Source organism: Rhamphochromis longiceps, linkage group LG1 (genome assembly GCF_057381845.1).
Source record: "Rhamphochromis longiceps isolate RC_006_pf linkage group LG1, R_longiceps_female_GT1.1, whole genome shotgun sequence".
NCBI lineage: Eukaryota > Metazoa > Chordata > Actinopteri > Cichliformes > Cichlidae > Rhamphochromis > Rhamphochromis longiceps.
This window is the reverse complement of record NC_140557.1, coordinates 7,143,001-7,159,085: the sequence shown is the minus strand read 5'-3', so window position 1 is coordinate 7,159,085 and position 16,085 is coordinate 7,143,001. Positions and strand designations below refer to the sequence as shown.

Genomic DNA, 16,085 nt, shown 5'->3' with positions numbered 1-16,085 from the left:
GTTGGCAATGACACAGACTAAAGTAGCATCCAACACCCTGCAAAAACTGCTCAGAACTGGCTTGAGGAAGACAACAAACACCTACAACAAAGTGATTTAGCCTCCAAACTCTGTGAATCCCAAATCATTCAAGCATCTGATGCAGCAGAACAACCCCTGTCCACAGAGGTCCCACCTGCTGAGCTCTTCCTTTTTTGGACCCTTAGGCATAAAACAAACCTCTTTACTGTTTCCTACATCGAATGCTGAGATGTGCCTGCTGAACCCTAGGAAGGCTGAGTTGGTGTTAATTATTTCTGAGGCCCCTAATTCTGATTAACTTCTGAAACTCTTGGTCTTCCTTTCCTGCGGCGGTTTCATCACATAGTTTTATTTTTTTTGCAACTACACTTGAAGAAACTTCAAATGTAGAGCTAAAGTTATTGAATATTTTCAACTGGCTTTTCATTTTACTCAGCTGAGCACCACTATTATGTCTTATTACAGCATCGGGGTGTTTTTGCTCCATGCCAACAATACCTCGGCACACTTCCAGCTGTGTACTTTCGACTAGAGTGTGCAAAGCTGTCGTAAAGGCACACAGTGGCTACTTTGCCAAATTTAAAATATAAAACATACTTTGTCTTTTCCCGAAACATATTTCTACTTAAGCTGTTTCATAGTTCTAGTGTCCTCTGTACTTTTTTACAATGAAGAATATTTGTGTAGGAGAAAGGAAAGACACATAACTGCAGCCAGATTCTGTTTACTATCAACATAATGATACGTGTAAATACACAGATACTGATTCAGCAGTGATCACTAACAATTATGTTTTCTTGCAAAACTGTAATGACCTCAGTATTACCTTGATTGTTATTGTCTAAGCCAAACTGTAAAAAGAACTATGGCTGCAAACACCAGCCTCTGGTGTGAGAATCATTGTGTTCTTACACCCACCATCCAATCCGCCTCCTGTTGACTCAGATGCCTCTCATAAATGTAGCTTTTCATTCATTTATTCTTTATTTTTTCCAACAATTTTCCTTACACCTGGAAAAGCAACTGTTCCTATTGCGAAAGATATAGCTGTATCATGGTACCTGTGTAATTTGTGTTTTCTGTGTCCACCTGTATATTTTTCATAAAGCTGGCTTAGTAAGCTGAACAAATAATGATGCAGAAGGGACGCGCATATTCGTAATCTTGTACATGCCCATCTGTTAATGTCACTGCATGCATTCAGACTTGCATTGTGCTGAAAGTGATATGTAATTGTTGCTTGGTCTGACCTGGGGAGATTTTCCACTGCAAAAAGTAACAAAGGTGCACGTTCAGGCGCAAACCTGACAGGATCAGATGCTGTCACATTAACAAAAGGTGTGCATGTATGAAAGGGGATTTTGTTAGCTTTCAGGAATTTGTAGGGTGAGCTGCCATTTCTTTTTAATTTTATGCAGAGAGACAAGTTGTATTTTTCATGATTTTGGTTGGGGTTATATTTGCTCTGCTTCTTAGGGGAGGCGGGTTACTTTCATGTTGAATCTCAGCCACTCTAGGAAGAGGCATAAGAGTTACAAATGAATGAAATCTCTGTGCGGTTGCATTGATTAATGTCAGTTACACACTATCTAGCTAACATTATTAAACATAAATGATGCACATGTTAGCAAAAACCTGTTTTTTGGTTTGGATGCATGATCCTTTCCAGTCCCTGATCTGGAATCTGATATTATAAAATATGAAAATATAAATCTCTTTTCGTAGGAAGATTATGTTGTCCCAGTATCAAACAGTTCATTTTATTGAATACTATTCTAAAATGCATTTGCTTTGTACTATTGCAAAATGGGGATATAATTTACACAGAACAAAGAAGATAGGGCTTCAGTGTGTTATTCAAATATACATCAAACCCTGTAAAGGTCTATTTCAGGGATGAAAGCTGTGACAAGCCGCAGAATCACTTATGCCACACTGAAGAACACCACGACTTTTCATCCAGGAAAGCATACTCTACTTTGACGGCATGTGTGTGATTGGAGATGAAGATGCTTTCCCAGCCACTGGATGGAGAGAAATCACATCTCTGCGTCAGGACAGACCGTAGAGAGAGCAATGGGTCGCCGCACAATACATTTCTTTGTTTATCTCTGTTTGCTTGCCCTTGTTGGTGTCTCTCTGGCTCTGATGGATGGTAGACTAAAGGTTCAGATGGCTCACATCACCTCCCGCTCGCTCACAGATTCTAGCCATCACAGTCTACAACACCCCGCCCCACCTCTTCCTCCTCCTCCCCCAGTCTGCCATCCTGGCAGTTAAAAAAGTACAGTGCTTACTGCATTCGTTTCATATTGTCTAAATCGAGCTGCAGTCGGTAGCTGAGTCTGACAGCTGAAGTACAAACACCTGACAAAAATGACCGTTTAAAATGGGAAAAAAAGAGGAAATTAAAGCATGCCATCTCATAATTTTCATGACACAAGTGCTTTAAAGTATTTGTCTTTTATCAAGGTTGTCTAAACCTTTAGTCCAGATTTATGGTGTTCCTACATACTCTCTTAATCAACTTCATACTGTAAGCTATGACATGACATTTTCTGCCAAAGTTAGACCAGCTTCACTTCTTTCACAGGAAAGATTTAAGCCTTCACTCACTGGTTTGAAGTGGATGGATTACAGGTAGAAGAACAGAGATGTCACGTAATCCCAAAGTCACTGTCAATCAAGTCTGATCAAACTATACCTGCAAGTGTTTTTCTTTTATTAACACATAGATGAATTCATTTTAATTTGTAAAGGGTTGGAATATGCAATGTGATCAAAGAAAAATAGGGTCCTCAAAGTGTGACCTGGAGGCCAGTGAAGGCCCCTAGAAACATGTTGTGGCCTGCAAACACAACAAGGGAAAAAAGTGTTCAACCAATTTTTTCATTTATCAACAGTTTATGAGCAGCATGATAACAGGATAAGAGGAGCAATTCTCTTCAATTCCATGTCTTTTGTTCTGGTTAGAACAGCTTATTAAACCTTTCCAACACTGATAAATATTGCTGCTGCTAGAAATCTGCACTGTGTAAATACGCCAACCTCTGATCAGACACATTACAAGCACAGACTAAAACTGCTTGATTCATGCTGCCCTAAATCATACGCCAGCTTGCTAAACTGGTTCTGCATCATCAAAACTTTGAAACCCAGTCTCCTTTTTACCATCCTTCTTTTAGTGCAGCTCCATGAATTTTCATTCATGGATTTTCACCTCATTTGAAATGAGGTGATGAGAGGATCCACATGCAGGACAAAGAGGCAGGCAAAGTAAATTTAAAAAATGAGCTTTTACTGGCCTGTAGCAAAAAAACAAAATAAAATAAAATTCCACAAACAGGTAAACAAACAGGGAATAAGGAAGCAATGTACTAGTATGCCTGTACTACGAAGCAGGATTTCATCTTGTCCAGGTAACTTCAGGGTTAACCCTGGGTTTTCAGGATGACGAAGTTGAATCACTTTTTACCAGCGTAGATCGCCATGGTAACTGCTCCAGAGCAGGTTATGTTCACGGCATAAGTTACCATGGCATTTTTTTAATAACATTTTCTAATAACATCTAATGTCTTTGGTGTTTCCCCAGTGAGCAACAGTAATATATATAGATTCTTATATGTACCTTTATTTCGGTTGGCTGCAAACAAGTTTCACAAGGGTTGTAATTACCCCAAGGCAGGACACCTTTTTGAACTTGTGGACTTCAAATTAGCATGTAGCTTAGTCCAAGGCTATGTTTTGAGTTTGTTTTTAAGTTTCTTCTCTACTCTGAGATCATTAAACATTACTGAGGTTAAAGCTGAAGGAATAAATGTTTAAAACTGTCTTTTAAACATTTATTTAATGACATTCTTGTTTAAATTATCTTCCAGTCTCTCCTTTGTCTGAATGGGAAAGCTGTGATATTGACAAGTCTGTCAACTTACAGTCAGCATTTTTGCTGGCTTTTCTTGCTAGCTTCAAATACACTGAACTATTAATATGGTGGCTTGTCTCTTATCTTACTGACTAAAACATTTCAAGCTCAAGCTTTTATAAAGCGTTTTTAATGCACACTCCTTTGTTTGCAGTGTTGCTGCTTTGTTGCTTTTAGTCTGTGTGTTTAACTTGTTCATATTTCTGTAATATTATAGTTATTGTATCTTTGAAAAATTAGCTGCAGTATTTTCATTAATGCCTGTGATTGGTTAGATGCTGTTAACACCACCCCTTTAATGGGAACACACAGGGAAAACCCTGGGTTGACTTATCAAGTTGATATCCAATGTTAAGATTATCACAGATAATGAAAAGATACCCAGGGTATGTTGAATTTGTTTCATAGTACAGGGCCCTGGAATCCAGATCCCACATAGGGAGAATAAACAGACATCTTGACAAAGTAGAAGACAGAACTATTATAACAGAAAGGACTGATAACAGGAGGGGAGACAGGCATGAACGGGGCCCAGTTGGATACAATTAATGCAGGAAAAGCAATCACAAAGGAGAGGAGATAAAGACAGAGTGCACAGGAAGTGCAGGAAGATGAAAACACATAAACAACACAGAGAGTAGAATCGGAGGATGCTGGAAGCACAAGAAGGAATAAGAATAAAATCAAAACAGGAACCAGAACTTCACAAACCCTAAACAAGAAGCTGGGACCTTGATACTTGTTAGTTTCAAGGTCAGATATTGTTTTACCCTGACCACGTTTCATACTGGCTTCAAGAAATGTTATCAGGTCATTTTTCTCTCCACCTGGAAGGTTTTTTAGTTCAAGTTTTAGTGTATTTCTTTAAATTACACATTATCGCACTTGTTCATAGTGGATTGTTCTCAGGGCAGTAAGTGGCCTGGCTGGCTCCAGTGGAGGACTAATGCATAAGTTCAATCAGTTTATTTATCTTTATATGTTTCTATGCTTGCACCACTCAATAAGATGCTTAGGTAAGCAGTGGTGAGTGAATGCACTTTAATGGTGGTTAACAAAAAGGAAAAACTCCCTCAGCAGACGCCTGATTCACTGTTTGCAGCTGCATAAAGGCAAAGCAGGATGGGGCTAGAAGTGTGTGCTTAGCTGACTGTCACTTAATGATTAAGGGTAAGAAATACAGTGCAGTGCTGGTAGAGGTGCATGCTGGGAGAGTGGAATGAAGGAGGGTGGTGGTTAAGGCGCTTAAGGTGGTCCATCTCAGATCCAGAAGCCCTGCTCAGGGCAACACTCCTTTACCTTCATGTTTCTGTGCCTTTATTGTGTGTTAAATAAAGAGTCTTAATAAGCTTCTTTATCAAATGTTTTGGTAAGCTGCTGTGAATGACTGGTCTGCTTACATCCCACTCAGTCACAAGAGATTTGCATAAAATAGAAAAAAGGCAGCAGTGTGTAAACACAGCTGAGGGTTGCTGTTATTCTATTTGAGTGGAGATGTGAAGCTGCCCTTTATCCTCACTAAGTCAGGTTGACTCCAGAGCTGCTCTGTTTTCCGCAGATGGCTGCTGTCTTCTGGAGCCAGGCATTGTTTATAACTAGAGATGACACTGACGAGTCAGAGTGGAGAAGTTTGACTGTGTGCTATTTGCTGTGAGCACATTTTTACTGCCCTGCCAAACTGCTGGCAGTTTATCTGCACATGTTTTTTTTTTCCACAGTTATTTAAATAAGTATTGTTTTGCAACACGTAAGCATAATGTCACATCCAATCTGCCACGGGTGTCACTGAAGATGAAGATGAAGTATGCCATTTTGTGGAGGCTTTTACCCCTGATAGTGCCTGAAAGTGCCACAAGTGAGTGTACTATTATTAGACCAGGTCACCCCAATGGATCTGAGCCCCTCAGCCTGGCAGTGCTTCGCTCTGTGCATTGAACTTCAAAGGACCAAAAGAATAAGGTTAAAAAATTCAGTGGCTGCTTTGGAATCAGTTTGAAATCCCCAGTCAGAACGAGGCCAGTGTGAATATAACAGTGTAGCGGCAGTAGTAACATCTCCTGCTCTGTGTGCAGCAGTTTCAAAACCTGCAGCAGGGGTTGAAAAGCTGCCATCGGCCACCTCTGAGATACGAACCTCACCCTCTACATTTTCTGCTTCTCTTTTTCCGTTTCCAGTGGTGAAAAACTGCAAGACCTTTTCTTTGATTTTTGTTATCCCAGTGCTATCTTTGTGTCTGGATGAAGAGCAAGACTGTTGACTCGCCTCTGGCAAGATGAGGAAGTGAGACTCTTTAGTGGAGGAAAGTTATGATCCTCCACCTCTGCCTCTCCAGGTGTTCTGACGTTTGCATGTCTCATACGATACAAGACAATTAACTAATGTGGAAACTACTACACTCACTTCCTTAGAAAGCAGTTATATAATGTCTCTTTTGTGTCTGGAGGAATATTTAAGTGATGCTGGTGATCAGGATTGTAAAATTTGTTTTAAAGATTACAAATTAGAACAAGTAACCTACGAACTGAGGTGTGGCAGGTGAGAAAAATGGTTATTAACCAGGCAAGGAAAATGTGCAAGTGGGAATATAAAAGTTTTGGGAAACCTAATGTACTGTTAAAAATCGTTTTCTTCATTGTTTATCAGTTTGAAATCTGGTGACATGAATAACATTGGTCATCAGTATTCATGTGGATCTGATCTATCAGTTAAACATTTTTCATCAACCACACATACACACGGCAGCTTTCTCCTCGAGCTGGACAACGTGCCATTCACCCTTCAAAGACTAATCAGGAATGGCTCAAGAAACCTGACTACAGCCAAAAATGTTGAGTGACCCTCGACACCCCAGTTCTTAGTTCATCCCCATCTGCTTGATGCACCAGGTGGATCCACAAAGGGCCCACATCATAACCTGCAGGCCCCAAAGTATCCACTACCAACTTAACAGTGTTACAAATTTATATGATAGCCTCAGAGGGTCAGTGTCCATAGCATGACAGGGCTCAACACAATACTGGCAGCTTCAATGTTACATATTGGAGTACCCTTTTAATAATACCTGTGAGAGGTTGGAAGATGTATTATTAATCATTCCTTTTATTTATTAATTATTGATCAATATTCAAATCCTTTTCCTGAAGCTCCCAAGCTTTTTTATGCTTCCATAAAGATTCTGCGAGGTGGAAATTCTTTTATTTGTACACTTTAAATAATGCACCTCTGTTCTACATTTCAGTTAGATCCTCCCAGACCCTCCTAATTCAGCAATCACCCTAATTCCAGTGATTGCTCCAGTAACATGGAAGACATCGTGCAGCTGTTTTCACTGTGCTCAGTAGCACTTTGCAAACTCAGGCTAGTGTAAAATAAAAGAAGTGCCCCCTAGAAGTGTTCTTCTACATCTCCATACAGCTAGGGATCTCTAAAATTGAAGGAGAAGGCACATCCTGGTTTTCTGTCCTACGGTTACGGTTACAAACCGATGGGCTGGCCCTTTATTCCCAACTTGTTTTGAATTCAGAGTTCATCCATGTCCCAGACTGCCTCAACAGCAAGTGGTAGTTTACTGCTTTAGTCTGGGGGCACCTTGACATTGTTTGGGGAACAAAAATGACTCATAAGTGATTAAAAGATTTCTATGGTTACTAGCAATGCTTTGATGGTTTCTGGATTCAGACTGGCAATTTCTGATTCCCAAGTCAGCTTTTCCTGATCTCTAAGGGCTTTTCAATACAAAAAGCATAACGAGCTTTCATGTGACTCCCCTTAGAGATTAAAGCATCCACTGTTTCTCTTTTTGTGCCTGTGATTGATATGACTACAACTGGGCTGAGGGTAGCAGTGGGCTAATGTCAGTCCTTCAGAACACTAAGGTTCTGTGTGCAAACTGAATTGTCCAACAGTTAGAAACGGCCTTGTTTAGCGTGCCCTGACCTTCGCATCCCTCATCTCGACTGTCAGAGCGGGTTCACATAGCACTCAGGCACTCTCACAAACAGCTCAGGCTGCTGACTTTCAACAAATCCTGAAAATAAAGATGGAAAAATCTAATGGCAATGTCTACAACATTAATAACATCCCGTCCTAGTAGACACAAATAGACAGAACAGGCTGGTTGCAGGCAGTGAATGGGTCGGGAACATCAGAATGCTCTTACCTAAGACGAATTGTTCTAGCTATTCCAAAGGAACATTAGCCTGATATGATGGATATTTTCAGTATGTGTTAGAGGAAGCCAAACTGATCAGAAAAACTCTGCAGTCCCCCTCTGAGGTCACCACACAGGCCTAATTACACTGCTTCTCACAGTCATCTCAGAGGCTGATGTGCAAATACTGCCATCTACTGCTAGACAGAACAGCCTGGTTGCATCTGAAGCTCATCAGTTTATCTCCAGCGGGCCTTTCAGACCCACACAGTTCAGCATCAAGAGTGCACTCAACACTGCAGCAACACAAATCAGTGCTCAATTTTCAAGGACCCGTTTTTAAGCATTTATGAAACATATGAGTGAATTTCTGAATGATGGCTGGGCCTGACAAAAAAAGGTCTAAAAAATACTGTGAACGCAGCAGGACTAAATTATGAATCATACCCTGTAATTAAGTAATGTTTCTGTGCTCAATTCAACTTGCAATGAAACAGCTCTTCAAGTCAGACCCCAATAATTAAAGGCCAATTTGATGCATCTGCACTTTTTCAAAAAGCAGACAACATCCACATGCAAAACATGAACTTTTGCTAAGCTTTATAGGAATACTGCATATCTGAAACAAATATGGTGCTTGCAGTGTGTTACAGCCTCTTAGAGCTATTATATAATCTCTTCTGTTTTGTTGATGCATAAAATCTACTGATGTAGCTCGACTAATATTAAGCTGCTCGCAGTTAATTTTTTTTTTTTTTTTTTTTTTTTGCATTTTTTCATCTGGCATAATAAGCGATGAAAAGCTTTGAGCTCAAAATTTGGCATGTCTAACTTTGGAATTTGTGACCTCTGAGTTGAATTGAACACAGCATGAGTCAGCCAGTAGCAGGTCTTTAGTGTGTCATGTCAAACCCTTTTTTAAAAATAGGTGCCATGAATGCAGTAAAAGTGAACATTAGAACAAATTACTGATGTGAGTGGGCACTGGGTTGTATTTAATCTGTTGTGTCATGGCTTTTTCGTGTTGTGTGGGTGTTTTGATCATATCTTTCCAAAACATTTTGTCTTTGTTGGGAAATGTGTGTCCACCTCTGCAAAACGGCCAACTGCAAGTCACTCCCACCAGCTTTTACACTTATTTTTACAACTTAGAATGTGGAATCCTTAAGGGACTTAGAACCTGATGTGATATTGCTCCAGTAGCTTCCTAACAAAGTTAGGATACCCAGCTGAGAGAGAAGCTACTCACAGTTCAATAATATGGGATTGGCACCAAAACCCCAGCCTAATCAAATTACGCTCACTGGCCACTTTCTTAAGTGGAGACATCGTGGAGATGACCTGTTAAAGTTCAAACTGAGTATCAAAAATGGGGAAGAAAGGTGATTTAAGTGACTTTGAACATGGCATGGTTGATGGTGCCATAAAGACTGGTCTGAGTATTTCAGGACCTGCTGATCTGTGGGATTTCCCACATAACCATCTCTATAGTTTACAGAGAACGGCAAAAAAAAAAAGAAAAGAAAAAGAAAAGAGAGACAAAATACCTAGGGATAGGCACTTCTCTATGCTCTCATTGCTTTGTTGATGTCAGAGGTCAAAAGAGAATCCCCAAACTGCTTCAAGCTGAAAGGGTTACAATGAAGGCATGCAGAACAGCACTGAACCTTGAAGCAGATGGGCTGCAGCAATAGAAGGCCAAACCTGATTGTCACTCTTTTCACCTAAAGACCAAAAACCAAGGCTACAGTTTGCACAGGCTTTTTAAAAAATGGATAAGAGAAGATTGTAAAAAAAGTTGCTCTTTCTGATCAGTTTAATTTCTGTTGCAACATTCAGATTGTAGAGTTAGAATTTGACATAAACAACAAGAAAGCATGGATCCACCCTGCTTTGTATCAATGGTTCAGGTTGCTGGTGGGGACATAATAGTGTGGGGGGACATTTTCTTGACACACTTTGGGCCCCACAGAACCAATTAAACATAATTTTTTATTGGCCATGCCCATCCTTTCCTGACAACAGTGTGCACATCTTCTGATGGCTATTTGAAGATGACAGTTCCCTGTACTTATAAGGCACCACCTTTTGGGTGTAGTGAAGGAGACACTAATGCAGCAACTGTGTGACGCTATCATGTCAATAAGGATCAAAATCACTGAGGAGTGTTTCCAGAATCTTGTTGAGTCAATGCCATGAAGAATTAAAGCCATTCTGAAGGCAAAACTTTATTTATATGGCGCCAAATCTGTGACAAAGACAGGACAAAAGAACGCTGTGGGACACTGAGGGCCTCAAGTGCCAAAATTAAACAATCAGTGCAGACACGACCAAAAAGACAACTATGTAATTATTAGTTTGAATGGGATTGCAACAATACATCATCCCTAGAACACAAAGACACAGGAACCAAGTACAGACAAATGAGGAATTAAAGGAAAGAGCAGCATAAAGTGTCCTAATAAGGTTTTGGACCTCCATGTGCTACATAAGTAAGTTTTGGCACTGATTCTCCAAGACGATTCTTCCCAAACATATTCCCTCATGTGGTGTTTTCATGATGATGATGATGATGGTGAAGAGTGCTGTCTATAATATCAATCCAAAATTTCTTGATGTTCAGCTGAGTTGAGATCTAGTGACTTTGAAGAACAAAGCATGTGCTTTTATCGTGTTTATATTCATCAGTGGATCTATGACTGAGCGTATGGTTGTCCTGGAAACCACTCGCAGCAGGATAGAAATGCTTCATTATAAGATAAAGGTAATCAGTCTGAACCACTTTGTATTGATTTGCAGCCCCTTTCCCTTTCCTCTCAGGGGATGGGTGAACCAAAACCATGACAGCATAACAGAGCCCCCTCACAGAGTTTAGGTTTTCCCTTTTAATGTCATTTTAACTAGTCATTGTCTATTATCAACATTCAAGATTACATTACAGATATCTGGAGAAATGTTTCGTTTTTGATATATGAAGTAAAATGTCAAGTGGAACTTTGTAGATATCTGAAATGAGAGTTGTTCCCATTAATGATGAGTCAGAATGAACATTCTGGATATCAAAAATGAAATTATGGATATCTGAAATTGAAAGCTGAACACACGTGAATGACAAAGTGTCAGGATTTGTACAAGGAAGATTTCTTTGTGGCTATCTTGAATGTTTGTCTTGCCCATTTGAAGGAGGAAGGAATTGAATTACAGTCAACTGTGACTACTAAATGTTGAAAATAGCACTTGTACAGTTAAGGGGTTTGGGGCATCTTAAATTTAGGTTTGACCATTAAAACTAAACTCATGCGTAACCTAAAATAAAACTAGATGCAATGCAAAAAATGTCATGATTTGAATATTGTCCTATATCAGTGTTCAATATCAGTATGCTTATATACAGAATAAGTTATGATACGCACTGGGTAAAGTTGATTAAAGTCAAACTTTAAGTGAGTATGTATAATGTATATATGAATATGTATATATAATATATGAAATATTAAAATTATGTTTTAAATGGTTTTACATGTTATAATCAAAGGCTGAATCTTAGCTATAGCACTGCCCAGATTGATGGAAGTTGGTGAGTAGTAAAATTCACAATTGGAAAATAACAATGAGTCTAAATATTTTAATACGGTAGTCTGTATAAAAACAAATGGAAAAAGAATTCATAGACTACTTGGACTACGACGACATTCTCAATGAAAGGAAAGTTTTCACTTGGAAGAGTTGGCTTAGGTTTCTTTTTAAACATTAGGTGGAAACATAAGTGGAGCGCCTGAGAAACCTTCTACAAGGAAATTCATTTCAGTTTGTGCATCCTGGTAAATTTTGTGGTGCAAACGTTATCATTTATGTAAAGCAGGCATGTCCAACTCCAGTCCTCGAGAGCTACTGTCCTGCAGCTTTTAGATGCATCCCTGTTCCGACACACCTGAATCAAATGAACTGCTTGTTACAAGGCCTTTACCAGACTCGATGGCATGCTGAAGAAGTAATCCAGTCATTTGATTCAGCTGTGTTGGAGTAGGGATGCATCTAAAATCTGCAGGACAGTAGCTCTCGAGGACTGGAGTTACACACCCCTGTTGTAAAGGAATATACTAAAGAAAAGCTCCTGTTTTGCTCTCTTTTTCAAATATTTGTTCTCTTGCTGATTAAAAAAAATCTCATTTAATACTCTCACTAATGAGTCAACACACATGCATGCATGATTTAATCTTCTGTCCTCTTTTGTGTCTTTTGTCTAGAGAAGTCACCTCTTTAAATATGCATGGGGCACATGTTCACACTATTGATAAATTAATTTTAATTAATTTATAACCCTCTGGACTTAAATAGCTCAGATGTGTTTCAGCATTACTTCTGCTCTCACGTTCAAAACTTTCTGCACAAGACTGAATCCCACGAGTGTGTTTTGGGATGAATTTTGAAAGAAAAAAAATCCAAACTGTGTTATTGAGAAAGCTCTAAACTAGAAAAAGAGGCAAGCTTGCATTGAAAGGATTTAGCAACCAAACAAACAACACTTCTAAAGTTGAAAATTTCACCCAATGGTTGGAAGAAATTATTGGTTTGAGACTGTTTGAGATAAATGTCCTTCTTGAACTCCATTTATTTTTTTCCACACACCTGTCTACATTTGCACAGCACTATGTGTGCATGCATGTCTGTGTATTTGTAGCGGGGATAATTACATTTGCCCCAAAAGATTTAGTGGTTGTATGAAATCGTATTTTATATTCAAGTTTAAAAATAATAAACACATTGCTGAAAAAAAGGAATGGGCCCCATGTGAGATTTTCTTGCTTCTTTGACAAACTTTGTGGCAGTGTGAAAATTAAATACTTTCTACCAAGTCTTCTACTGCATTCATGCTTATTTATTAGACAAATGTTTGGGCTCTAAATATTCCCTGCAGCACCCACGAAATCCGTGTCTATCCTCTTCTTCATATTGAATGACGGGCAATCTTAATTAGGACCGTCTGTAGCTGTGTAGGCTATCAAGCTGTGATAAATGATATGACACATCATCTCTGGAGGCCTACTATTGGCTGATATAGTACTTGAGGGAGGACACTGTGGGTAGATCATAGCCCTCATTTTAATACTTGCATCAGCATTGAAGAATTGCACTTTGTTTTGAAAGTTGCTTTCAGGTGTTACTTTCAAGCTTTTTTTTTTATTGTTTTTTTCCCCTAAGTTTCATTTTTGCCTTGATTTCATAGTATTACTTAGAGGGATGGTTAGAGGGTTGTGATCTGTAGGGCAGGAATCAAACCAAGAAAAGGATATCTTCATCTCATTGGTCTATGTTTAGGTCCGTTCTTAAGAGCATTTCTTTGTGCACAAAATGAGCCAATCCAGGACATCTCACCATGTTCTGCCAGAAAACACGTTCAGATTTGTCTGGGGCATACATGATTTACTTTTATGAGAATGACCAGTACAAGGAAAAAAACATTGTTGGTGATGGCATGATGTGTAGGCACAGATGATGCTAGTGTGCAGCGAGGTGGAACCTTGAAGACAGCCAATATCACACACTTAGCGTCCGTTTCCATGCTTGTAAATTTACATTACTTTTTCAGTAAATTGCCACTTAGCACCTCCATTCCCATGACATACCTGATCAGGTAGTATATCTAGTGAAAATTAACTTAAGTAACATCTACCCTAAACCTTTTGAAACTTGTCCCAGGCAGATACTCCTAACAGACAAAAATATCACATAGTCTCAGGACAACATTACAATCAAGTAGATATTACTTTGGTTCAAGTGTGAAAAAACACTTTATTTGTAGAATGAAATATACAGACATGTCACAAGATATTCTGAGATACAAGATGACAGATAAGCAATAAAGGTAACTTTCTGGGGCTCATAAATGTAAGTCAATGTCCCTGTATAACTTTAAGTGTCACAAGTCTAGGATGAAGCGTTCGACCTTCATCATGTACGCTGGTTTGAGGTATTTCTGCAGTTCACTCTTCTTCACCCACAGAAAAGGAGCTTTTTTGGTTTTGGGAGGGGCACCATCTGCCAGGATGGCTTTGAAGAAGAATACTTTTGTCCCGATTGAGTTCTCTGTCCGAATGGCTTTGGGCAGTTTGTACTTGTACACTCCGCAGGGGGCGTTGCCAAGGAAAGTCGCCTTGAAACCAGCTGCTGCAGGTAGGAAAACAGGCTGTGAGTTCATGCAGATGGAAACAAAAGTGCAGATGTTGCTAACCTTTATGCAGCTTTTAACACTTTCTAATGGTGCCGCTTTATGTTGTCGCATTCCTGTGGATCATCAGTGTTTGACTCCTCTAATTAAAGTGTTACATCACCCTCATATTCTGTTTCTCTTCTGTGCTGCGACAACAACCCACTTTTTAATCTAATGTCATGTCGTGTAAATCCCCACGGTCGCTGCTGGCTCAATGTGCAGAGTGAGGCACAACACGGCCATGTTAGATTCTCACCGAGTCCAGCTATATTAAAAATGGATCAACTTCTGCTCCTCTAAGACACCTTAAATAAAACCCTCTACCAAATGTTATTGTCAGGGGAATGGCTTAGGAAGTGATTGATGGAGCTGACACATTAATAGCTTGAGAAATGTTGTGAAATGGTTTAGTACAGTCAGTCTGTGGACTCTTATTTAAATGCTTTAAAGCTTGGATACATGTTGAGAATCAGACAGTTAATATATTTAATGTGAGGGATCATTACTGGGTGACTGGGAATATTTCTGCCATTAGTCATCAGCTTCACCTCTCACCCTTAACTTTGGTCAAATCGTCTGCTTATTATTTCTGAAACAGACTCTAATCTACGGCTGAGATCAGTGGACGTCTTAGCGGAGATGACAGCTCGGGGCCAAGCACTGCTCTATGAGGTGTATGCAAATGAGTTTTCAGAGGGGATTTACAGTAAACCTCTTGTTGTGGATAATGAATTTATGAATGATCACATCAGACTTTAAAGATCCTTAGGATAAAGCTGGATCATTATAACAAAAGAGATCAGGATGCTAATACAGTAAGAATGCAGCAAATGAAGCATGTGGACAATAATTTTGGATATTAACAGTACCTCAAATCCTGCCCTTAACACTTATTTTAAAATGTGCTTAAATATCCAACACACACTTGCACTTTGGGGTACTTGTTTAAATGTGGGAAGTTCTTAACTGATAAAAACATATTTAACAAATATCAGCAGATTAATTTGTTTTTGCTTCACCTGCTACATAAGGCTGTCCAAAGACTGGATCCGTCTTAATACCCATGTACAATGCTATGAAAAAGTATTTGCCTCCTTCCTGACAAAGTCATCAGTCTATAAAATCTTACAAACCCATTTCAGAGATGTTAGGACTGCAGTGAACCACTGTGAGTGCCATTATCCACAAATGGAGAAACCCTAAAACAATGGTGAACCTTCCCAGGATTCATCCAGGGGATCAGTTTATGCCATGAAGCTCAACCCCACTTGGATTATGTAGCAGCACAGTGATTGGGAACACTTCAGCAGGTCCACCTCTAAATGCCTCAAAAAAAATAAAGGTTTTAGAGCAGTCCAGTCAAAGTCCAGAGTAAAAACAGACTGAGATGCTTTGGCATAATTAAGGCTTTGACCTTGAAATCAGAAATGGGGCAAAGCCTTGTTCACAGCATTTTTTGAATAAAATATGATTTAAAAAATTCTTTTCATCCTTCTTGACATGAGAATACTACTAAAGAGACAAATGTTTCAAATCCCAGAAAACTGAACAAGGAATAATGAATTAGACAGGATGTGGGTACTGGGACATGCTCTATGTATAATTAGTGTAGTTTTATTGGGCTGTACAAAATCTGAAAATATTTGGGGTTTAAAATAAATATGTTCAGATATTTAGATTTTACAATTCATTTCATATTAAAGTGGGCTGCAATTAGCCAAAATATGAAGGCTTTCCAAAAATCATGAAAATAAAGTATTTTCCATCATAAAGCATCAAAT

General features: G+C 39.1%; 1 protein-coding gene across 2 annotated transcripts in view; it reads right to left on the bottom strand.

Moving 5' to 3' along the window:
* Nucleotides 1-13,525: 13,525 nt before the first annotated feature.
* Nucleotides 13,526-16,085, bottom strand: part of mrpl46 (mitochondrial ribosomal protein L46) — a 10,439-nt gene continuing 7,879 nt past the window's right edge. The window contains exon 4 of one of the 2 annotated variants that reach the window (XM_085418914.1): nucleotides 13,526-14,258. In XM_085418914.1, coding sequence (XP_085275040.1) covers nucleotides 14,014-14,258 — 245 coding nt within the window. In that variant the 3' untranslated portion in view covers nucleotides 13,526-14,013. Of the gene's footprint in view, nucleotides 14,262-16,085 lie in introns of both variants that reach the window. The other variant, XM_085418831.1, reaches the window with a different exon arrangement.